This window comes from Gobius niger (assembly GCF_951799975.1).
Source record: "Gobius niger genome assembly, chromosome: 10".
Lineage (NCBI taxonomy): Eukaryota > Metazoa > Chordata > Actinopteri > Gobiiformes > Gobiidae > Gobius > Gobius niger.
This window is the reverse complement of record NC_136861.1, coordinates 28,130,559-28,154,549: the sequence shown is the minus strand read 5'-3', so window position 1 is coordinate 28,154,549 and position 23,991 is coordinate 28,130,559. Positions and strand designations below refer to the sequence as shown.

At 42.4% G+C, this 23,991-nt stretch overlaps 2 protein-coding genes across 5 annotated transcripts; one reads left to right on the top strand and one right to left on the bottom strand.

Annotated features, from left to right (window-relative positions):
* Positions 1-116: 116 nt before the first annotated feature.
* hapstr1a (HUWE1 associated protein modifying stress responses a) lies at positions 117-6,127 on the bottom strand. Its single transcript, XM_079563869.1, has 5 exons — positions 5,700-6,127; positions 4,576-4,656; positions 4,433-4,500; positions 4,148-4,358; positions 117-2,150 (listed from the first exon to the last, which is right to left on the bottom strand). Exons 1-5 carry the CDS (start codon positions 5,896-5,898, stop codon positions 1,849-1,851), a joined length of 861 nt encoding a protein of 286 aa, XP_079419995.1. The 5' UTR covers positions 5,899-6,127; the 3' UTR covers positions 117-1,848.
* A 2,152-nt stretch (positions 6,128-8,279) lies between these two features.
* Positions 8,280-22,636, top strand: usp7 (ubiquitin specific peptidase 7 (herpes virus-associated)). 4 transcript variants are annotated; one of them, XM_079565402.1, is made up of 31 exons: positions 8,280-8,753; positions 10,970-11,074; positions 11,165-11,363; positions 11,475-11,613; positions 11,700-11,788; positions 11,863-11,971; positions 12,040-12,170; positions 12,913-12,967; positions 13,045-13,125; positions 13,234-13,324; positions 13,404-13,486; positions 13,619-13,728; positions 14,076-14,253; positions 14,573-14,717; positions 14,797-14,927; positions 15,012-15,146; positions 15,265-15,366; positions 15,440-15,545; positions 15,674-15,766; positions 15,837-15,904; positions 16,057-16,157; positions 16,238-16,391; positions 16,468-16,535; positions 16,908-17,016; positions 17,094-17,171; positions 17,252-17,352; positions 18,309-18,408; positions 18,978-19,097; positions 20,044-20,115; positions 20,546-20,636; positions 20,865-22,636. In XM_079565402.1, the coding sequence occupies exons 1-31, from the start codon at positions 8,675-8,677 to the stop codon at positions 20,969-20,971; spliced, it is 3,330 nt and encodes a 1,109-aa protein (XP_079421528.1). In that variant the 5' UTR covers positions 8,280-8,674; the 3' UTR covers positions 20,972-22,636. The 4 variants fall into 4 exon arrangements, with proteins under 4 accessions (XP_079421528.1, XP_079421527.1, XP_079421526.1 ...); XM_079565401.1 differs by having other exon boundaries at positions 8,540-8,753; positions 14,076-14,232; positions 16,914-17,016; XM_079565400.1 differs by having other exon boundaries at positions 8,540-8,753; positions 14,076-14,232.
* The last annotated feature ends 1,355 nt before the right edge of the window (positions 22,637-23,991 follow it).

The following is a 23,991-nucleotide window of genomic DNA, read 5'->3' as shown; positions in this document are numbered from 1 at the left end:
TTTCTGAAATGAATAATACACTTCCTGTGGTTTTCAGATTGAATCATAGTTTTTGTTACCATAACTGAACAGGAAAAATGAAAACGTAGACATTACGTCTTAACCTAGTGCACCATCTGTCTTGAAATGCACTCACTGCTTTGAAATATTCCAAAAATCCAAAATCAACGCGTGAACACTTAAAACATTCCGCTATCTGGCCCAAGCAGAGTAGGTGGACAAAAGCAGTAATTACTAAATATTTGCCATATTACCATGTGATTAGTTCTTTACTTCACTGACAGGGGCGGCCGGAGTGCCCAGTATGTTTATCATTTTGATTGTGTATCAGCTGAATCGATACACTCATGTACTGCTGTTTTTCCAAGTCAACCTTTACACTTAAAGAAATGTTTCACATCAAAGCGATCCATTAAAGATTTTAATTTACTGCTTAAAAATTAATTGTGTTGATCAAGTGGTATCGTATTGTTGCTTAGCCTGGTGTAAATGTTGATTTTTCAAGCAGCCTGATACCGGTATCCAAACAAAGAACCTTTGTTACTCAATCCTATGAAATGAACATGGTTATAAATTATTACCACTCTTTATCACATGCATTAGAAATGGAATAAACCGCCAAAATAAATTAAATTTGACTAAAACATAACAAATTAAAAACCAGCATGTTTTACCAAACTTAAAGTTCAAGTTGAAGAACAAGTCGATTAATATTAAGGGAACATCGTCACAACATTGCCAATTGTAGAAAAGTTGACCTCTGTTAACTCTAGCTTTCTTGATATAATGAAAGCATACTTCATGACCAAAAAAAAGGAAGAAAGAGCGAAATTTCACTCTACAAATCATACACCAAACTTATGTTGTACCTGGCTCATAGAAAAACAAGCACTTTTTATGTTTATTTTGATGTACGTTAGGGACAACTTTTTTCCTATCCACCATCAACTCATATTGGAGTTGTGCGCGTGTTTAAGCTAATAATATGGCTACAACTGAGAAAGGAAGAGCTGATTAGATTGCATGACTTAATAAAAGCTGAAAGCAAAGTGCCAAAAGTCTTATTGCAAAATAATCCCACAGTAAATCAGCAGTTCTGAGGGCAAGACAAGGGCAAAGCAGGTCATTTTACTCTGTAAATTTGCTTTAACTAAAAGCAGGGGGGGGTACCATGACCGTTTGCAACAACTACAAGCTGCAACAATTAATAATGTAACAGAAAATATTTGCAAGTTGAAGTTGGTTGACAATGACATAAGGGTGTGTCTAGAATGAATTCAAATAACTGATTATGGCCCTCACTTCCTTTTTCAAGGGAGTTGGTGAGAATGGATGACACACTGGGAAAGGGGCACAAATCAACATTATCAAGTGGCGTCAACTTTCACAGCAACAAAATGCAGAGAACACCTTTAAAGTGACTCAAAGTTTGTCACTCCTTCCCAAACAGAGTTGCCGTTCAGGGGGAAATGTTTCTGTAGTGTGTATTTGTCACATCCATGACAGATTTTAATCTAATGGTTGAACCATTTAAAGAGTACCCCATAACAATCTCTGAAAATCATCTGTAACACTCTGTGTCTCAGTCTGACGTTCTTTGTCTCCTTTCCTGAGAAGTGTGTGCCTTTTCCAAGCAGCTGTTTGGACACTTATGGTTCTCCTTGCTGTCAACGCTTTTTAGCAATACCACAGAGAAAGATGACAAAAAGAAACGGCTAACAACTAATATTTGAAAAGCAGACTGACTTTAGCCGATGTTCTTGTGCGCAGCAGAGAATCCAAGCGGCTTTTAGTTCTTAAGTCTTGGCTGTCAAGCGCCCTACTTCACAAAGAAGCAGAAAGAGCACATCAGATCATCCTGTTACGTTTATGTGTTGGGGAGTCTGTGATGACATCACTACATTGATTGGAATTTCGTTTCCTGGTTCCTCCAGCAGAGGAAGAGTCCAGATGCAGAGCCATCTCTTCCGAGATGAAAGTATTCAAGTCCACATCCTGGAGGCCATTGCGCCTCGAGCGGCACACCGGCCCTGAGCCAGACGACCCACCTCCACCAGCTCCTGCGCCATTACTGCTTCCCCCACTGATGTGGGTAGGAGACCCTGGAGCACCAGAGCGCACACTGATACTTGCCATTGCTCCACTTAGACCTAAAAACAGACAGCAGTTAGGACAAGACCCTCGAAAACGTCACCATTTATTCTCGCTGCACTTTAAAGTGATCGCCGGTTTCCCAAAGCCCAGCCTTCAAGGCAGTGCCTTCAAGGCAGTGCCTTCAAGGCAGATCCTTCAAGGCAGTGCCTTCAAGGCAGATCCTTCAAGGCAGATCCTTCAAGGCAGTGCCTTCAAATCCAAGGCTTTGGTCCGGCCTTGGTCCAAAAGGAGCTGCTAATGGAGCACACTTCAGAGTTAAACAAAGTGACCTCACAAAATAAAAAGATATGTTTCATCTGGGGGAGGGGGGATTCTGATGGGATCAAATAAATTATATTTTTTAGTGAGTAAAGTAGGATTCAAACTAAATTATAACAAGCAGTTAAAGAATATTGAACCTACATGTTCTCCTAATGTTCTTGTCGGCTAATAAATACTAAATCGAAAGGGGAATAAAAACAATAGTAATCAATTAAATCCAATGCCCAACAAATTTGAACTGATAATGTTATATACACTTTTAAAACATTTATGGCTGGTGCAAGGCAGCGAAGGCTACACTGATGTATCCTTTGCAAATAGGCCACACTCTAACCATAGGCAGGACACATGCCTCTGGACAACTTGAACATTGGAACAGCACTTGGGCACCGAGCGATGATGCCTGACCACGCCCACTTAAGACCAAGGCAAGAAGAGGTACCAAGGCTTTGGGAAACAGTCAGAGGCTCTTTCTGAAACCTTCCTTTTGCTACTCACTTAAACTAATTCCTCTATAAAGGCATCTACAGGAGAGCACTTGGAGCTGTGGCTTTCAGACGCGCTCCTTCATCCCACGAAACAGACGTGTCCCTCTACTTCGACAGCGCCTCTAACGTTACAAGAATGACAAGTTCGACTGATACTTTTAACTGAAAATATATATTATGTTATATTGACACTTCTTCCTCAAACTTGCCAGTAAAATTATATTAGCTCTCATTGCCGCTTTCTTTTCATTAACAAATATCTAAATGTCTTAAGTTGTTTGGAGATCAGCCCCACGTGCAACATGCACCAAGCACCAGTGTAACACAAACCTGCATCGATGCGGACTTGTTAGAAGAAGCTTATAAGCCTCTTCCACTCACTGCTCAGTCTGTTTCAGACAGACCTTTCCTGCTCCCTTCCTGACTGAACCAGAATGCCACTCCTAGTTTGCAAAATGAGGAGAGCAAGAACAAACTTTCAAAAGTGAACTATCAAGCTCCCTCCCCCTTCCCTCTTGATTGGACCCGACAGGCCGGTTCACAGGAAACCTTGCCTCATTGGTCAAAGTCATATCCCAGGGATTCTGATTAGCTGCTGAAATCCGCAAAGGACTAAAGGAAAAATAGGAATATTTTATATTACGTCAAATTTCAGACCCAGGCGCTTAATTATACGCAATCAAATAAATTTATGGAACATTTAAACTTACAGACTAGCACTTAAGACTGTGAAATCCTTGCCTAAAACACAATCTCTCAAAAACCTTAAGTTCTTAATGGTACAATTTTAACATTATTCAACACTATAACTGTCATTTCACAGATCAAATTAAGTGTAAAAACATGTTCTAACTACACTGAGACTGATGTTTCCGTCATAAACAAAAAAAGAGAGGAAAAAACACAGAGGACCTCTCAACCATTTCCACAATATCTCTACACACATGTAGTAAAATATGGTCACGAAAGACAAGTGTGTTGTCACTTTGATGAGTGGTTCCTGTTTTTCCTTAATGACCCCACGCCACACACGGCAGGAGACAGGTGTCTCCGACAAGGTGTCTCCCCGGACACCTGTCCAAAAGTGCAGTCTCCATAAATACATCAGAGCATAAAACATTTAATTTGCTTAAATAATGTATGTTCCAAGACAGTGGTTGTGTTAATAAGACAACAAACACATAGCTGTGAACGCCTCCAAGATATTAAGAAGGAATAAGGTGCATTAAATAGCCAATCCTTACCATGAAGAGCAATAGCCTCCCTGAAAGGCTGGAGATCAGCTTCCACAGAGGAGCCAGTCTCTACTGGTGAATTGGCACGACTAGGAGCTACCATAGTCAGACGTGTGTTGGTCCTGCCACCCCTGTGCGGTGGTGCTTTGCCGCACAGAAAGCTAATAAGGTCCTCCCTGCGGATGGTTCTTCTGCGCTTTTTCACCCAAGCTAACATGTCCTGAAATAGTTAGAAGTTACAATTAAAAACACTTGAAGTTTTGACAGAATAAAATCCCCTTAGTTATGACTTGCCTTATTTCTACGCTGATGGCCTATTTGAATGCCACAATCAAAGCTCCGCTGATGAGCTTCTATACTCTCTTCAAAGAGAGTGAATGACAAAAAATATTAGTTTTCATCCACAGAGAATATGATCCTGTCTCAGTAGGATTTACCTTTATAGAGGTTTGTAACTGCTGTAGCAGCATTCTGAAATGGCACCCACAATGACAAGCCTTGTTGATGACATACTCTATCTGTGGAAGAGACACATTTCTATCAAGATCACACATGTATGATTACAAAGGAAAGGGAATGATTTAAAATTAAATGTTTTATGCCCAACTTAACAAGGTACAATTTTCATCATGTATAAATCGATATATTAAAAGTCTGATTGACATCGACAGGTCTTTTCAGATTATCTGAAAACATACAGCTCGTGCCTCAGCTGTCAAAATGCACGATTGTGTCAAACGCTCTCCTGTAGCCAGACCGATGTGATAAGAAAACTAAAACAAAACTTGATATTTTACGCGATATCCTCGCCATTTTGTATTTTTATGCTGGTCTGTGCATTTCCAAGAAATTCGCCCACTCAGCTGGCAGCTTATTTTGAGTTAAAGTGCTTCATAAAAGGCTTTAAGATACTCCGTGCACATTTAAGACATTGTGTGCCTAAGTGACGAACATTGAGTTACATCTGTGGAGTTTAGTTGTGTCTGTTGATACTCTCGCCATTTTGTAGCTACGGTAGCTTTTCAGACCAGTTTTCGAAACCACTGTCTTGAGTGTCAAAAGCACGTATGTTTGCCCAGTGCAGACTTTACTCCAAGTTTAAATATAATTCATAAACGCCAGGTAGAAAGTTTGAAGAAAAATAGACACATTGTCGAACTTGCACCGCAATCCTCCCAACCCCTGAAAATACACAAGACACACGAATCAGCTGTAAATGCTATCCAGTTAGCTACCGTCTCTGCTAACTAGCTGACATTTGAGCCACTAAAATTGACAGTGTGTTCGTTTTACTGAGCAAACATTCTTTGTTTTACAAGAAAAACAGAGTAAGTATCAGGAACATCCCGCTGCACGGTGTACAAATATGTTTAGCCGCTCAAAAATCTATAATCGACCTTAAACGAGCTCACAAATAGGCATAGATGTACTGGGACGTAAAATAACAAACAATAAAGCGATGTCTTTAAACAATGTGCAGTAAAGGGTGAGAGTGAGTCTAAATGTGGCCCTGCAGGAGGTGTTGGACACAGTCACAGATCACAGAGAAAGCGTGTTGAACCTTTGTATAGCTGCGCTACGGCGGTGGCCGAGTTCTGAAACAGATGCCAGAGTTTATCCTGCGCCTGCTCGGCCTCTTCCTCGCTGGGTTCCCTTTGCTCGGCTTCGGCCAAACACTGCCGCTCCCATTTTGAGAACCAGTGTTCAGGTCCGTGTTCCTGTATCTCCGAGTCTCCCTCTTCCTTCTTCTTCTCCTCCATTTAATGATCACAATTTCGACGATGCAACTGTGCAATAAAGTGTCAACGCTAGTGAGAAAGAACGACGGATGATAAATCTTCAACACTGTCAAAGCAGCAACTAGTTCGCACTACACGCGATATTTGGTAAGGAGTTGGACGCTCTCGGGAGATAAGCTTGGCTAACTGTTTTTCTTAGTTGCCGACGTCGAGATATATACAACACAACTATCCTGTTATGCGCTAAAGCCCACCCAATGCTCGGAGATGCTCGATGGGATTGGCTGACGGCACAGCACGAGGCGGGCCAGATCGCGGTCATAAAACCATGATGTTTATTAACATGTCTATCACATAATCAACACACAAAAACTCCCTGGAGGTTCAGGTTTAACAGTGTTTTGCAGGAGGAAAATAATACTACTAATAATTGGGGAATATACATTTAATTTGAAATACACAAGTGCCCTAACTCACAATGATAGCATTTTAACTGGTTCACTCATGTCACGCACACTCGGTTTATTAGTAAATACATTTGCATTTTCAAATCTTTCAGTAGTCTATAAAAAACACACACAAAAAACACTTCGCACAGTTTGAAAAAGAGAGACGGGTAATAATGACAGTAGGTGGTGCTATTTTTCACTTTAGCACTGCAGATCATCATAGGCCCTTAATGTAGAGCCTGTAGAGTGGAGCAAAGGGCCCCTCTATATGCAAACTGTAAAGTAATCTCTTATATGACACAAATGTGTGTGAATGGACCATTATAGACTACGAGATTAGGCTAGACAGGACTAAACACATGCCACGGTAGTCTAAAGCAGCGGTTCCCCTCGGGGGTCGCGAGGCCTGAGTGGGGGTCCCCGGATGATTTCGAGAAGGAATGCTGCACTGCAAAAGTAATTAACTAGATTAGTATAAACATCTCAATTTGAGCATAATAATCCAAATTTTAGTTGTTTTGACTAGGTAAATAGTTCTTGGTCATTTGTCCTAGATTATTTCACTTGTTCTGAGATGTTTCTGACTCGTTTCAATACATTTCGTCCTTATTTCAGGTAATTTTCTTTGCCAATGGGGTAAGGAAATTGGTCTTATCTCATTGGCAATTTTACTTTCTTATTTCAAGCGAGATTTACCTTAGAACCAGTCTGAAATGTCCTCAAACAAGCAAAGTAAACTTGGTCCGATCAGGAAAAATGTCTAAATTAGCACACACAAAAACGCTCAAAACAAGATATATTTCCTCAATTCAAGTCATTTAAGACAATGCTTGATATTTACTTTTTGCAGTGTGCTGTTTCTAGTATATTTGTGAGTGTAAAACAGCACATAATTTGTTGTATCCATTCAAATACTTAAAACAAACAGTTTAAATCCACATTAACTGGATTCTACAATTTGTGTCTGTCCTAAAGTAACATAAAACAGAATAATTTATACATTGGGGTTCCCGAGTTGTTGAAGTGTCATTTTTATGGGGCCCCTACCAAAAATGTTTTGTGAACCCCTGGTCTAAAGAATGAAAAACACATCATCTATGACTGGATTGTTCTTGGTAACAGTTACACTTCCTGCATTGTGTTTTAATTATTGGTGGTGCCTTATCTTTATGCATTTTAAGGTTAATTGCACATTCATCTTTAATCCATTTCCTCAATTTAATTAAATTTTGTTGATGTTTTGTTGTTTTTAAACGTTTTTCCACAATCTCTCCTACTCCCATATTAAAGATAAGCATATTCTTAACTGAACTTTCCGCATGTTTTAAGCTACACACTTAAAACCCATCGCAGCGGAGCCGGGCAGGGACGGGCCGTGTTTGGATCATCATGCTCCATGCGGATGTGACATTTCAGAGAAGAGCGCGACCGCCATTTTGAGATTTACTTGAGACTCAACACATCACAAACCACGGGAGGAGCGGGCTGAGAGAGAGCTGCACGGCTTATGCTAACGCTGTATGACCGGGCACAATACTCCTATGAAAAAAACAGAGATCCGCTAGAAATGCAACAAGCTGCTGCATTTGAGTGTTAGCGTGTCGTCGGGGGGGAGAAAAAAATTGTTTAAATTCAGGCCGCGAGCTCCGCCGTAACGTTTGTGTTTTTTTTTTCCGTTTTGGAAACTGGATTGAATGGATAGCTTTCTCCTGCGCTCTGCCCCAGACGAGGGACAATTGGAGGAACGCACGGACTGGGCATTTTGCAGGCAAAGTTGTTGAACGGCAATAGCAAATGAGCCATTGTTTTGATTACTGTTGTACCGATATTGCTAATTGGCTGCCTAGTATAAGGTAGCTTTGTCGTCCGCCATACACAGAGTATTCGCTCATCTAAGTGCGGGTCGTCTCTAAAGTTGTCTCGTTGCCCCGCATCTCCCGGGGTAAAGCCTGACTGATTTAGCTAAATTCAGCGGGCCTACCTCCGTGGTTCAACTACAGCTCCACGTCGCCATCAGACAGCAACTTGCACCCACCAACGGCGCCGAGATTGGGCGAATAGCGAGCAAATACGTCCGCGTTTCTTTACCCGCTCCCCCGCCGACCTCCCCTCCTCACTCCCCGGCGCTGACAGCGGACAAGGCCGAGGGCGCAGCAGAGCAGGCCCGGCCGCCGAACCTCGACCTGTCTACCCCACCACCGCCACCTCCGCACCATCCAACCACACCTCACCAGCAGCCGCCGAAAGCCCGCGCCGCGACCGAACCGACTTCGGACACCGCCGAGGGGAACAAAGATAGCAGAGAGCCTCGCACCCTAAGCTCCGACACCACAACAAACGCTGCCAACATGAACCACCATCACCACACACAGCAGCAGAAAGCCGGCGAGCAGCAACTCAGCGAGCCCGAGGACATGGAGATGGAAGGTGAGCTCAGCAATGGCAGCGGTGCACGTTTAGGGCAGAAAGTAGATTGGCCGGATCAAACGTACAACAAACTTCAGATGTGCCTTTGGTAAACACAAGGCCCGCCGCTAGCCCTGGTAGCCGGCTGGATTTCTGCTGATTTTGCGTCCATTGCAGCAAACTTGTGTGGAGCTGACCCCATTTTGCGCATGTTTATGCACCTATTTATGTGTAGTATTGCTTATTGTATTTACTGTGTAATAAGGGGGGTGATTTCACTGTGAGCTCTAGAGAACGGAGATGAAACTAGTGTCTTTATTAATATAGTATAGCTTTATTATGATAACTGCTTATTGAAAGTTAACCGTTGAAAGTGTTTACAAATATCCATGGTATTTTGGTATTATATGGACTTCTAACCCCCGGTGAAACCAAACCTGAGATTGTTATTTGATAAATGTGTTCATTATAAAGGTAAATTAAGCTTTCTGGAGATAACAATTGTGGCAGCGGATCCTTTGAGCCTCCAACGATTACACTAAACGCCCCTAACTGTAATTCTCAAACGTCTGTTTACATTAACACATGAAGATGTTTTATTTCAGTGCTCTTTACGAGTCACTAGCACAATCTCTGTTCAATATTGTTTATTGTGGGCCTGTGAGGATGGGGGAAATATGGGGACGATCGTAGCATGCCATTACACTTAAAATGCCTTTCTTGAGTTTTAGCCTTAATATGTTGTTATTCTCTGAAGTGTTGCTGCAAAGTCGAGCAGGCTGCTTTCTGTACTTTACTAAAGTAATTAGCATCGCATCTTATTTTGATGCGTGCACGATAGCATGCTAGCTAGCACCTCGGCTAATTCTCGCTGAGGGGGTGTGTGGCGATCCAAAATGGTGGCCTGTATTTTGTTGCGTTCATAGTTAACGTAAGTCAATTTGGAACCACGATTATCATTGGGTATATTTTAGTAGTTCCAGACGTTTTCCACGGCGTAGTAGCCAAAGGGGTTGATATGTTTTTTGTCATTAAGTAGCTTGTTAGCCGGTAGGCTATCTGTCATCCTAGCTAATGGTAGGTTAGCAATAATGGCCTCTGCTCGAAAGCGCTTTGACTTGTATTTTCAGCGAGCCACTGTCCGGGAGTCGTCCGTCCCTTTTCTTAGTGTTGTTAACCAGTCTCTCTGTTCCTGTATGTGGCTATACTTACTGTGTTATATGATGTTTTAATATTTTTCATTACCCGTTCAGTGCTGTATGGGATCGTGTTGTGCAATGTGCAGCAATGCTGGCATGTATCGATAGTTGCCGCTGCAGATCCAGCCAGGCCCACAGTGGCAGCGCGGGGATTTGCTGCTTCATTGTATGAATAGCATACGGCATGGAGCTCGCCATTTTTAATGGTCTATGTTTGTGTTGGATTACTATGCGTATTTTTTGCCGTGTGTAAAAAACAACGGAAAAAAACCTTAAGATTTCCTGGCCGCATTCACTGCTACTAACACTAAGATAATGTGAATACAGAAGGTCCTGGGCATCACTGCGTCATGTCGTGTCTATTACGGCCTGTGGGCTGCGTACGCTTGCAGTAGCTCGTTTTAACACTTCAAAACGAAATCATCCGATGAGAATTGATGCAAGCTCATGGCATAGCTCCAAGGTACAATAAGTAAATGTTTCCAGCTGTGCAGGTGCACCTCTAGACCCGTCGGTAGAAGCGCCACAATTCATTTTAGTAAGTTTAACAACAAACAATTATTACACGGAGTCTATTGAAAATTCGACTAACAAAATATTTTGTTTTGTTGGACAGTATTGTAGAAACATGAAATGAGGCTTTGCTGCACTGTAGTCCTCGTTTATACTATGGAAGTGTGATCACTATAACTACTTGGACATGAATCTCATCACGTGCATAATCAAAGGCCAAAGGATGTGCCAACAACTAACAATTTTATTGACAATGTTAAAATATTGAAAAAGGAAACTAATGATACATTAACTGGATGTAATCCTCTTGAAGCAAGGTCGGGCTGATCGCCTCGGGGGAATGTAAAAAGTTGCAGTAATCTAGATGGGTAGAAAGGGTATTGGACATTAGAAGTCACATTAGAATTGTTCTGTATACATTTTCGATGTGAAGTCGATTTGTTTTCATAACACACATCCGCATTCATAGATACTAACTTTATGGTCGCAAGTCCCATCTAAACAAATCGTTTTGTTCTTCAATAGCTGGAGACACTGATGACCCTCCAAGAATCCCTGCAAACCCAGTCATTAATGGTAATGTGGCAATGGCAGACGGACACAACAACACAGAAGAGGAGATGGAGGATGGTGAGGACACATGCCTAGCGCCCGTCCTTCTTTCAGAAACAGATGTGGAGTGATTGAATCTGATTTGGAATATTTCAATGTGTTTCGCAGACACGAGCTGGCGTTCTGAGGCCACTTTTCGTTTTGTCGTGGAACGTTTCAGCCGGCTAAGTGAGTCGGTCCTCAGCCCGTCCTGCTTTGTCCGAAACCTTCCATGGAAGATAATGGTGATGCCCCGCTTCTATCCTGACCGGCCCCACCAAAAAAGTGTGGGCTTTTTCCTGCAATGCAATGCAGAATCTGATTCCACGTAAGTTCTAAATAATAAGTCAAGATTCGGGTAAATTGTGCTGAATGTCATTTCAGGACAGTCCTCAGTACTAGTTTTTCCTCTTCCTCAAAATGTGTTGTCTTTGTTCAGGTCGTGGTCATGTCACGCTCAGGCCATGCTGAAGATTGTTCACTACAAAGATGACGAAAAGTCTTTCAGCCGTAGAATCAGTCATCTCTTTTTCCACAAAGAGAATGACTGGGGCTTTTCAAACTTCATGTCCTGGAGCGTAAGTACAAAGAGAAATGGAGAACGTTTTAACACTTGTTTGACTGTGTCTTGCTGTAAATTTACCGACATGGTTATGTATTTTAGGACGTGACTGACCCAGAAAGAGGCTTTATTGAAGACGACAAAGTAACTTTTGAAGTCTACGTGCAGGCAGATGCTCCCCATGGAGTCGCGTATGTACCTCCCTAAATTTCACAACTGATTAATTCTCATCATGTCTGAATATTCATTCTTTGTCTTTGAACAGCTGGGACTCAAAGAAACACACAGGCTATGTTGGTCTGAAAAACCAGGGAGCTACATGCTATATGAATAGCCTGTTACAGACCCTCTTTTTCACTAACCAGCTTAGACGGGTATGTTTATATTTCCCTCTGCTATAACCAAAGAGGACCCTAGATAACAATCTTCTCGCTCTTCTCAGGCGGTGTACATGATGCCCACAGAGGGTGACGACTCATCTAAGAGTGTGCCCCTGGCTCTGCAGAGGGTTTTCTACGAGCTGCAACACAGTGACAAACCTGTCGGCACCAAGAAACTCACCAAGTCCTTTGGGTAAAGAAGATACAGTTTATACAGGGTTCCAGTATTAAGTCTTTATTTTAATGTTGTTTATATTAAGCTTGTATTTTAAGACTAGGACTCTAGGTCAGAGGCTGACACTGTTGGCCAGGGTTCCCATCTCCTTGTTCTATATCTTGTTTCTCTCACTTTGTACTTTCTGAGGCAGCTGTAACTCTGTGCTCAATGACAGGAGCCTGATTCAGATTGGCTTCATCCTCAGCATCGCGTGGCCAGTCATTTAAAATGATTACATCAATGTATTAAAGATCACTTGTTTGTTGTGTCTGTGCCCCCCTCTGGACAGTCGTTACCTTTGCGCACCAGGATAGTCTCTTGTGGCAATTGATTTAACTTGTGTGAATTGAACAGTGAACTCTGTGAAAGTGCTAATAATTGAGGCGTTCTTCCTGCCGTTAACTCCACTGTAGCCCATTTGGATTAATCATTTTTCATTGATCTAATACAGACAAAAGGACACATTTGGCATAAAATCTACATTTCTATTGTTGCAAATCAAAGTATTATGTTATAGAAAATGCTCCTCTCCTTCCCTCACTGCTTATTTTCATGCCCATTTGTTAATTTATATTCTGCTGGTGCCTTGTTTCTGTTTTTTTGTTCCATATCAGAAAAGGTGTTCGGGTGCTGGAACCCTGTTAGTTCTATAAATGTGTGTATTATCGATCTGTCAAATTGCTTGATTTTCTAACGACTTCATTTTTCTCTCCTGAAGTTGGGAAACACTCGATAGTTTCATGCAGCACGATGTACAGGAGCTGTGCAGAGTGGTGAGTTCTCCTCTTAAACTTGTGGCTATGTGAATGTCCACTTAATAATTCATGTAATGTGTGCATCTGTTTTGCAGCTCCTGGACAATGTGGAGAACAAAATGAAAGGCACTTGTGTTGAAGGAACCATCCCTAAGCTCTTCAGAGGAAAGATGGTGGTACGTCATTTCACACTCACCTTAAAATAAACTCAACACTGCAGTGCGTTAGGAAATAAAGAAAGTCGCGTCTTCCGTGTAAATGATCTGCATCTTTTCATTTTTTAGTCATATATCCAGTGTAAACATGTAGACTACCGATCGGAGAGAATAGAGGACTACTATGACATTCAGCTTAGCATAAAAGGAAAGAAAAACAGTAAGTTTTATTGTCTGTCATTTTGAAGTTGATTTGAAGAGATGTTTGGTGTCTTTACACTGTTTTGATCCGTTTTCAGTTTTTGAGTCCTTCAAAGACTACGTTGCTACTGAACAGTTGGATGGAGACAATAAATATGACGCCGGGGAACATGGACTTCAGGTCAGGGGGCTTTTTTCTCTATATCCATCTTTTGGTCAAATTAATAAATGTCATTACTGAGTCAGTGATTCTCTTCATCTCAACAATGCAGTCTCTGAATCTCGATGTAACGTCCAAATCATTTTTCTCTAGGAAGCAGAAAAGGGGGTGAAGTTTCTTACTTTTCCTCCAATCCTTCATCTGCAACTGATGAGGTTCATGTATGACCCGCAAACTGACCAAAACATCAAGATCAACGACAGGTAAATACTTTCTAACAGCAACAAAAAACTCCAGACAAGGGTAAAGATCTCTGTGCTTGACTTTTGACCCGTTATGGAGGAAATCTAGTGTTAACAAATAGCCACATTTTAGGAAAAATCAGACCGATGTAAGGGGTTAACTGGGAGCGTGTCGATGTGAAACGGGCTGTACCTGGGTTATCCACAAGTGCTGCTGTGGACGTTCTAATTATTGCTAGTCTAGATTTCCCAGCGCACTATTGCAACTGTTCACTCAGAAGAATACCCACATCAACATTAACTCCAGGCCGTTGATCTGCAGATAGAATGAAACATTTGAGTCATTTCTTTCTTCTGTTCTTCTTCAGGTTTGAATTTCCTGATCAGTTGCCTCTTGATGAGTTTCTTCAAAAGCCTGACTCCAAGGATCCGGCTAACTACATATTGCACGCAGTGCTGGTGCACAGCGGCGATAATCACGGAGGTCACTACGTCGTCTATCTTAATCCAAAAGGAGACGGCAAAGTGAGTCTCAATGAACCAATAGTGAGAACAATTTTTTTTATTCTACATCTTTCACCAAACACTGAATAGGTTTAAGGCTTTCCAAACACACATGTCTCTCCTTTAGAAACATCTTGTATATTACAGTGCTCCTGCATTGTCTTAACTCTTACATTTTGCATCAAATATTAGTCGTCTTGGATGTGTATGATCTTAAATGTGTGGCCTTTTAAAGGTGTTAGTCTTCTCAAACTAAATGTGGCTTGTTATCAAACATTATCTAGAAAACCAATCTTATCGTATTTTCAAGGTTCTTGTTGTCTGCACCTACACCACGTAACTTAAGCACTTCTTTTTCCAGTGGTGTAAGTTTGACGATGATGTGGTTTCGCGATGCACTAAGGAGGAAGCAATAGAACACAACTATGGTGGCCATGATGACGACCTCTCAGTGCGTCATTGCACCAATGCGTACATGTTGGTTTACATCCGCGAGTCCAAGCTCAGTAAGTCGCTCTCGCTCGTCACACTGTCTAGTATCCTTTCTGTTTATATATGTGTACTGATCATTATCCTATGTTTCAGGTGAAGTACTGCAGCCAATGACCGATGTAGACATCCCTCAACAGTTAGTGGAGCGCCTGCAGGAGGAGAAGCGAGTGGAAGCACAGAAGAGAAAGGAGCGGCAGGAGGCGCACTTGTACATGCAGGTCCAGGTATGGAAACGTGTGGCCTTAGAGGTTCATCTTTAGTTATTATGACGTTCACAGTTTGAAATATTACTGTTGATGTTTTCTAAGATGGTGACAGAAGACCAGTTCTGCGGCCACCAGGGCAACGACATGTACGACGAGGAGAAAGTCAAATACACCGTCTTCAAAGTCCTCAAGAGCTCAACTTTACAAGAATTTGTCCAAAACCTGTCCCAAACCATGGTAAGGTCTATACTTCATGCCATGAGGGTCTACGGTTTGCCTGACTCGTGCAGTTACCTGCCCAGACACTACACACAGCTTCTGCTCATCAGTTCATTTATAAACTCTTGTACTGCAGGGTTTTCCACAAGACCAGATGAGGCTTTGGCCAATGCAGGCTCGGAGCAACGGGACCAAACGGCCGGCCATGCTCGACTACGAGGCCGACTGCAACAAGTCTGTAAGTGGCTGACCGAAACACACTTTCCAAACACGTCCCTGGAGTTCTGTTCCAAACATGGGTACTGTTTCAGATGATCGACTTGAGCGACAACGAGAACCCATGGACAATATTCCTGGAGACAGTGGACCCTGAGATGGCGGCGAGTGGGGCCACATTACCCAAGTTTGATAAGGACCGTAAGTATTGGGCCTGAAGTGCATCGTGACCAGGAAGGCTGTGATGTCTGTATTCTCTATAGACTTCAATTCCCTCTGATAATTGTTTTGAGCCAGAGAAGTATTGTTAATACCACTTTGTTTTCCAGATGATGTCATGCTATTCTTGAAGATGTATGACCCTAAAACCCGAAGCTTAAGTTATTGTGGACATATCTACACGCCTATATCCTGTAAAATAAGTAAGTTGTGCTGATTATTCTGAATATCCCTGCAATGTCTCTGTACGACGCTAACTGTGTGGGTGTACAGGAGACCTGCTGCCAGTCATGTGTGAAAGAGCGGGCTTTCAGCAGGAAACTAGTCTTATCCTCTATGAGGTGAGCTCTTTGTGCTTCACTCACTTGTTTCATGTCACTTAATTGTAATTCATGATGCCTTGTTTTCTCATACCACGTCCCTGAAACATCACTGCTCTCTTTCTTCTTCTGTTGTCACACTAAACATTAATACGTTTTTTTTGTTGTTGCAGGAAGTAAAGCCTAATCTAACGGAGCGGATACAGGACTATGATGTCTCTCTAGACAAGGCCCTGGATGAGCTCATGGATGGCGACATCATTGTCTTCCAGAAGTACGGCTCCTGTGCTTTAGTCTTGTTCATCTCCTGTTGTTCATTGTGTAACTACATTTCCTGCCTGTGCCGCTCCTCAGGGACGACCCAGAGAATGACAGCAGTGAGTTGCCCACTGCAAAGGACTATTTCAGAGATCTGTATCACCGAGTGGACGTCATCTTCTGTGACAAGACTATCCACAATGACCCCGGCTTTGTGGTCACACTCTCCAACCGCATGAACTATTTCCAGGTACCAATCGTTTCCTCCTTCACACCTCGGCCTCATGCCTGACAGGGGGAAGTAACTGGTGATGTCCATTTTCCAGGTGGCCAAGACGGTAGCGCAGAGGTTGAACACAGATCCCATGCTGCTGCAGTTCTTCAAGTCACAGGGGTAGGAGGCTTGTCTCATCTGCACTAGTTCAATCATGTCTTCAGGCGAACGGGATGAGTTTCCTGCTTAACCCTAGCACTGCTCCTGATACTGCTAAAGTGACTTCATACAGTATTTTAGTAGTCGCTAGTCGTAGGGCAGGTATCCCTAATGCTTGTGTAATTGAAGCATCTTGTATCTGTATTGCCAATGCCAGTAGAAAAGTGACGTAACCTGTCCCCCCCCCACCTGTATCTCTTGTCTTGTTCCTATGGCTCCTCCCCCTCTCTCCTTGTCTCCACTGGCTTCTCCCGCTCATTTTTTCCTCACATTTTGTCATCCATCCTCTCCCCCTCGGTCCTCCTCCCCCCTGCCTGGTGGTGTGGTGGCTAGGTACAGGGACGGGCCAGGGAACCCTCTCAGACACAACTATGAGGGAACGTTACGGGATCTGCTGCAATTCTTCAAACCTCGGCAGCCGAAGAAACTGTACTACCAGCAGGTGGGAGAATGTGCCCCAGGCCGAGTGCTCTGACTGACAGCTAAGCTCTGACGCTGGTTTGATTTGTGTCTTTGCAGCTGAAGATGAAGATCACGGACTTCGAGAACAGGAGGAGTTTTAAATGCATATGGCTCAACAGTCAGTTCAGAGAAGAGGTATCTCCTACACTGACTCGATACTTTTTCCTGAGAGACGCGTGTTGTGACCCTTAATGAACTGATTTGTGTCTGCGCAGGAAATCACTCTCTATCCTGACAAGCATGGCTGTGTGCGGGACCTTTTGGAAGAATGTAAAAAAGCTGTGGAGCTCTCAGAAAAAGGCTCTGAAAAGCTCAGGTGTGGCAACATTTTAAATGTAGTTTTTGCTCCATATTTGTGTTTATGTCAGAAGTTGAAGTTCTCGTCGCTGCGCTGGGTTTCTATTAATTTCGGGGGAAATTCCATAAACTAGAAAACTGTCTAAAATAAAAGATACAAGTACAGGCCGGCATATTCAAGACGCCACAGCTTCAGTGCAGCTGCCAGACTCAGCCAATCAGAAAAGCGTGTGGTGTTAGTGAAGGGGAGCGGTGCCTGAGGTTTCTAGCCTGTTGCTTAAGATCATATTGCGCCGGTGTTGGTGTGGATGCGCTGTTTTTGTTGGGAGGGAGGGGAACAGCAACAGGCTGTACTTCATTTGTTTTTGTAACTTTTCATTAAAGTATGTCGTTCGCATGTCGCTCTCCCTCTTTGGGAAAGGGCTGAGCAGTGAGAGGCGAGAGTCTGAGCTCAGAGCAAACAGATGCAGGTGACACACATGTTATTAAAGTTAAAATAAGCAACAGAAGCACACTCTTCAATACCGCCTCTTTGTCTGCTTATGCAAGTTCCAATTTTGATTCTAAAGCGCTGGTCTTTATGAGTTTACTGACCATTCCAAAGTTCAGCCCCGTCTCACTGTTCATGAGAATCTTGTACTTTCAGTGTATTTAGGAGCGTCTCCTCAGTCCTGCAGGCTTACCTACTGTCAATGTCAATTTTATTTAGAAAGCATATTTAAAAAACAACCTCAGTCGACCAAAGTGCTGTCCAAAGTACTGTTCTTGTAGACATGTCTGAGAAACAGCCGTGTGCTCAAATATAGGTGCTCCTCTGCGTTACACAGAGTTAGGCAGTGACACCTGGTTTACATTCGAGCGTTGTTGCTGCATCTTAAATGTCAAAGTCTCAGGAGTGTGTTATCTGTTCCTGACTAACGCGTTGTCATATTAAAGTGACGCACTTCCTAAAAGCTCTTCTTGTTTGTTTTGCAGGCTGCTAGAGATAGTAAGCTATAAAATCATTGGAGTTCACCAGGAGGACGAGCTTCTAGAATGTTTATCTCCGGCTGCAAGTCGCACCTTCAGAATAGAGGTGAGACTTTGATGATCAGAGCTCTGGACTGACTGCCCTCTGATCAGAAGCACAAATATAACAACCTGCAGTATGTTTTACTGGCTCGATCATTGGCGTAGGTCTGTGCAATAATCTAAATTCTATTGTGTTTATTTCACCCAATGATTCCAACAAAAGACAATCAAGAAAAGAACTAATAACACTAACTTTACAGTGTGTTAAAAGCACGCCCCCGTGTTCTGCTCCTCTCACAGCGGGCGCACAGATTCAATGGCTGTTCAGGCGCAAAGCGCTGCATTATTTTACAAAAGTGAACAAACTTGCTACTATTTGCACCTTTTTATAATTGTTCAAATTGTATATTTTTAGTTTGTGTGTGTTTTTTTTTTAAACAAAGGCAGCCTATAACGAGACTAATGACTGAAATAATGGTGATATTTTTTCCTTTAATCGAGCAGCTGCATGCACTCAGTTTGTGTGTGGAGCTTACATGTGCACTTAAGCACATTAACTTCTTGCATATGTTGTCATGCTGTTCATGGCTTGAATAAACCGACATTGTAATTCTGCGTGTGTTGTGTTTCTAGGAAATCCCCTTGGACCAGGTGGACCTGGACAAGGACACTGAAATGCTCATTCCTGTTGCTCACTTTCACAAAGAGGTCTTTGGCACCTTTGGGATCCCCTTCTTGCTAAAGATTCGACAGGTGAGTTTACATGACAACAGCGCTAAATATAGTAGACTGCAAAGCATCATGGGACTTGTGGACAGAATTTCATCACATCATTGCTTCACTCCATGCCTTTACGAGACCCCGATGTTATTATTTAGCTTTTTGTCCATGATGCAATACTGAAACGGGACAAAGAGTGAACTGCTGTTGGGGATTATTGAATGGCACGCTCCCCAGTGAAATTACGTAATACAGTCGGGCTCAATGGGACAGTGGATGATTTTCAGTTCGCAACATGGTTTCCAAAATGAGCAAAATGACTTCAGACATGTGCATTGTATTTGACCACACAGACCATCATTGACATGTTGTCAGTGGTTGTTCAGGGTCGTCACTTGAGGCACATTCAGAGTAGTTCAATTCTGCTAAATGTAAGGAGCTCAAGGAACATGACGGCTGCATATTTTTCTGTTAGGTCAGCTAATACTGTGTCCTTAAGTGTGCAGATGACCCGCTGATGGCAGGTGAACACAGGCTTGTAGATTCACTCTATTCCTGCATTAAACAGATCAGTGTGTGGATGCAAAACAACTTTCTCACTCACCTCGAGTCTCAGGGTATTAATAGACTCATTGCCGAAATCAACAGAACATTCAAAAGGCTGATCCTCATGTCCTGATTAGAAAGAGGAAATAAGACCATATTACCATAGTCCAGTGCTCAGGTATATGTCATGCAGAGAACAGACTTTTAAACCGCTCTGGCAAAGGCCATGAAGAGACTTATTTTCAAGCAAAGTAAATCTCTGTCATGTTAGAGCCATTTCAGCTCTGGTCCCAGAGTTGGACTCAACATGGTGAGGCTCTGTTTCAGTTTCATGCAACTTAAGTCTGCCTGAAGATGTGGGACAAGCCTCGACTTTGAAATGTCCAAGTCAGGCTCTGTACGTTTTACTGACTTAACTCTTGTTTTCCTCCAGGGAGAACCCTTTCGGGAGGTGATGAGGAGGATTCAGACCATGTTAGACATCCAGGAGAAAGAATTTGAGAAGGTACAGTAACTACATAAGAACAAGTTGGATTCTAAGAGTAAGAATACATCACTGATGTATCAATATCATGATATATCATAGTTATACAACCTGCAATTTGACCTTTTTAGGAGGTTTTGGACATAATCCTCAGAACAAAGTTGAATTAAGATCCTGCGTTGCAGCACCTTTTTTTAATCTTGAGCACAATCTCTCGCTGTAGCGCGCTTGTAATGCAGCGTGTTTTCTAATATCCCAAACATCATATCTTGGGTCATTTCTTTTCATAAAGAATTATGTGATTTATACCCCTACCAGAAAATAAACTATAAACCATTTCCAATTGTCGAATCATTAAACGGCAGAAGAGCAATGGGACATTGTATACTACAGATAATCTAATCTGTGTTTACTGTCTTTACGCTAAAGTCCATGACTTGATGTGTTTCAGTTTAAGTTTGCCATTGTGATGATGGGCCGGCATCAGTATATCACTGAAGACGAGTACGAAGTTAACCTGAAGGACTTTGAACCACAGCCAGGTAATAACTTACAGTACATTTACACAAAATGAGGCCAAGTAAGTCAGTGGGTATCACCCGCATTACTGTTTGCAAATGATGGTTAATTGGGGAACAACACATGTTTATATACAATGTCCTCCTGGCTGTTTAATGGTTTAATGTTATAAATAGTATGTGTTTAAAGAGCCATGTTCCACAGAAGGCTGAGCACTGCTCTCACTGCTTTCACCTTTGACTGTTCCGTAGGTAACATGTCCCACCCGCGGCCCTGGCTAGGTTTGGATCATTTCAACAAAGCTCCAAAGAGAGGCCGCTACACCTACCTGGAGAAAGCAATCAAGATCCACAACTAAAACAGCCACTCTCTGTTTGTCGCTCACATAGTCCTCCTGCTCCTCCCGACCTCCAAGGCACCATAACCACAAACTGTACCCGCGAGTGCGAGCGTGTGCATGAGAGTGTGTGTGTGTGTGTGTGTGCGTGTGTGTGTGCGTGCGTGCGTGTGCACTTTGAACACCCCGCCTGGACACCTCAACAGCTCCACACGGGCACATGGTCTACAGCTAAACGGATGTTCGCTGCAGCTGATGGATTATTCTCCAACTCCAAAATGAACTGCACCAAACCCCCCCCCCCCCCCCCGACTCCTCAGTTTAATTAGTTTTTTTAACCGTCTGCCTCACTGTTCGGCGCATTTTTGTGTGATTTTTTTTTTTTTCTCCTTTTTTTTTCTTCTTTTTTTTCTTTTTCTGGCTTCTACCTGTTTTTTGCCTGTGTGGAAGCGAGACGGAATGAAATTGGGATTTTATTATCAAATACACCGCAGAGATGAAGTGGAGCACAGTGTGAAAATATAAATATATAAATATATATGTTACTTCTAGGTTAGGGAAAATATTTTTTTCACCTCACCAGCTCTTCTCCCATTAGATTTTCGGGGCTGTTTTTATAATTTTTTTGTTTTTTTTTCCCTTTTTTTTTTTTTTTTGGGAAGAGGCATTACGCTGCTGTGTGGAGCTTTGCCAGGAGGATAAATGTGGGGACAAACACAGGAGGGACGGTAAAGTCTGACCTCTCTAACAACTGTCTCAGCGCACCTCAGTTCGAAACGGCCCCGCGTGGCGAAAATAGATCGAATGGCTTTTTCCTGCTTTGAACCTTTTAGCGAAAAAACCAGTGTTCCCATGTCGGCACCACATTTCTCTCTATCTCTCTCACTTAGTTTGGTTGCAGGGGGATATGATTACTTTGTGTCTAATCTGCAGATCTTGTATATTGAAACTCCACAGCATCTGTTTAAATAAATGAGGAAAACAAACGGAAGAAGGCTTGTCTGTATTTCATCTTGCACATTTAGCACTTAACATCAGAGGACGGAAGTTCCTCAGGACCGACCGATGTAGAAGTGGGGCTTAGCGAGTACGTTCAGACACGCCGGGCATCTTTTAGGCTCTTTTTGTTTTGTGGGAAACTGACGTCCTCCATCATTCCTAAAGTGCGCACACATTATTTGTTCTGCCTCTGTACGTTCGTCTTTCCCTGTCGTGAGTTTTGTCGCCCTCTGCTGGTTGGTTGGGAGCAGTAGTCCGCGCTGTTTAGGCTTTTTAGGTTCTATTAGGGAGCAGCTGCAGATGACTTCCGCAACAAGGGGGGGGGATTGTGTTGGGAAGCAAAACCAGCATTGTAAGGATCACTTTTTGCATTGTTTTCTTTAAAAGCACAGGTGGAATGCTCCCTCTTCTTTCTTTTGTTTTGCTGGCTCTGTAAAGACCACGTTTAAAAATTGTATATTTAAAACTATTAACGTGTATAATTGCAGAGGAACATGCGCCTTTGTTGTTGGGTACAGAAGGAGCCAGGTGTTCATATTTCTTGTGTGTAGGTTTTTTTTCCTTTTCCTTTATTTTCTTTTTTTTTTTTTTGCGTTCCTGATGTACCATTAATTATTTTTTTTTCTGTTACATTTGGATTTTGCTTTTAACTGCATTTGGTTTTTGTCTTGTTCAAAAAAATAAAGACTGCAGTACAAAAATGGCCTGCAGAATCACACGACTTAATTTGATCTTTTCCGGTTTAAAGTCCTCAGTGTAGCAGCAGTGTACGACAACTACTCCTGTATATTGCCTTTTTGCTGGAAAATGTATGTTGAATAAAAAATTTTCTATAAAAAACAAAACTTATTAAAGGTTATTTTGCTGCTTGTTCAAAGGGTGCACTGACTGAAACTTCTGTCTCCTTTACGGTGTTGATTATATGGAGCCCCTAAAGTTCCCTAAAGGGAAAAAAAAAAGCTGTATGCTCCAAAAATATCTTTTTTTTTCTTTATTATTCCTTATTTTAAGAAAATGTATATTTTTCATTCAGCCCTGTTGCCATGTCATTTTTTTTTTAGCATCCGACTTTTTTTTTCTCTCTTTAGGGAGCTTTAGGGGCTCCGTACAATCATGACAACACAAGCTAATAACTAATTTGATTGAGCAATTTTATTTTCTATGTATAATCTTCATTTTGTTTGCAGTTACACAGTGTGATGGGGTTTTTTTTTTGGCTGCCTGGACCTGGCGGTTGCTGCAGTGTGTCAGGTCTGGGTTCAACATCTATTTGGTCAAAGAATAAGTAAATAAGTGTTTTACTCGGCTGGCTTCACTGTTCCTCTGAAACGGTGCACCGCCTCCTGGGTTTGTCCCTGTTTCAGAGCGTGGTGTCCTGCACTGGTCAGCTCCTCCACCTCCTCCTTCCACTTCCTCCTGCGCAGCTCCCTCCGCTCCACAGCTTTTTTACCATGTTCTCCTTTGTCCCTTTTTTGTTTCCTGTTGTGCCTCTTGTGACGCCTCCACTGTCCTGCAGGGTTTTATTTTTTTTGGCATTTCCCAAGATGACAATGCCATGATTGTGCAGGTCAAATGGTGAAAGGTTCAGGAGCAACACCGTTTTCTCACATGGAGTTCAGCACATGTTTGGGTTGTGCTGTCAACGCCTTTGCGCACTGGTCCAACTCCCCAATCATCGATACACTCTCTGCACTCTTCCTGCTTCAATAAACTCTACTTGCATGTTCTAAAAAGCCTTTAAAGGTGCACTGTGCAACTTTTTATGGTGACCTATAGCGCCTTAACTTACCATCACGGTGGCCTGTTGGACGCTCCAGGATTAACTGTGTTTTGTTTGGTTTTCACTGCTGATAGATACAGACGGCATCTCTGGAATCGCCCATATATGGTCATGTTTGAAAACAGTTAAGGGGGAAAACAATTTTGAAAAAATGTATATTTTCTCTAATTATTCAAAAACTACTGTAACAAATGCTGAAATATGAACATAGTTTCTACTAAATAATGATACAAAGACATGGGGAGGAGCAAAGTGGTTCAAC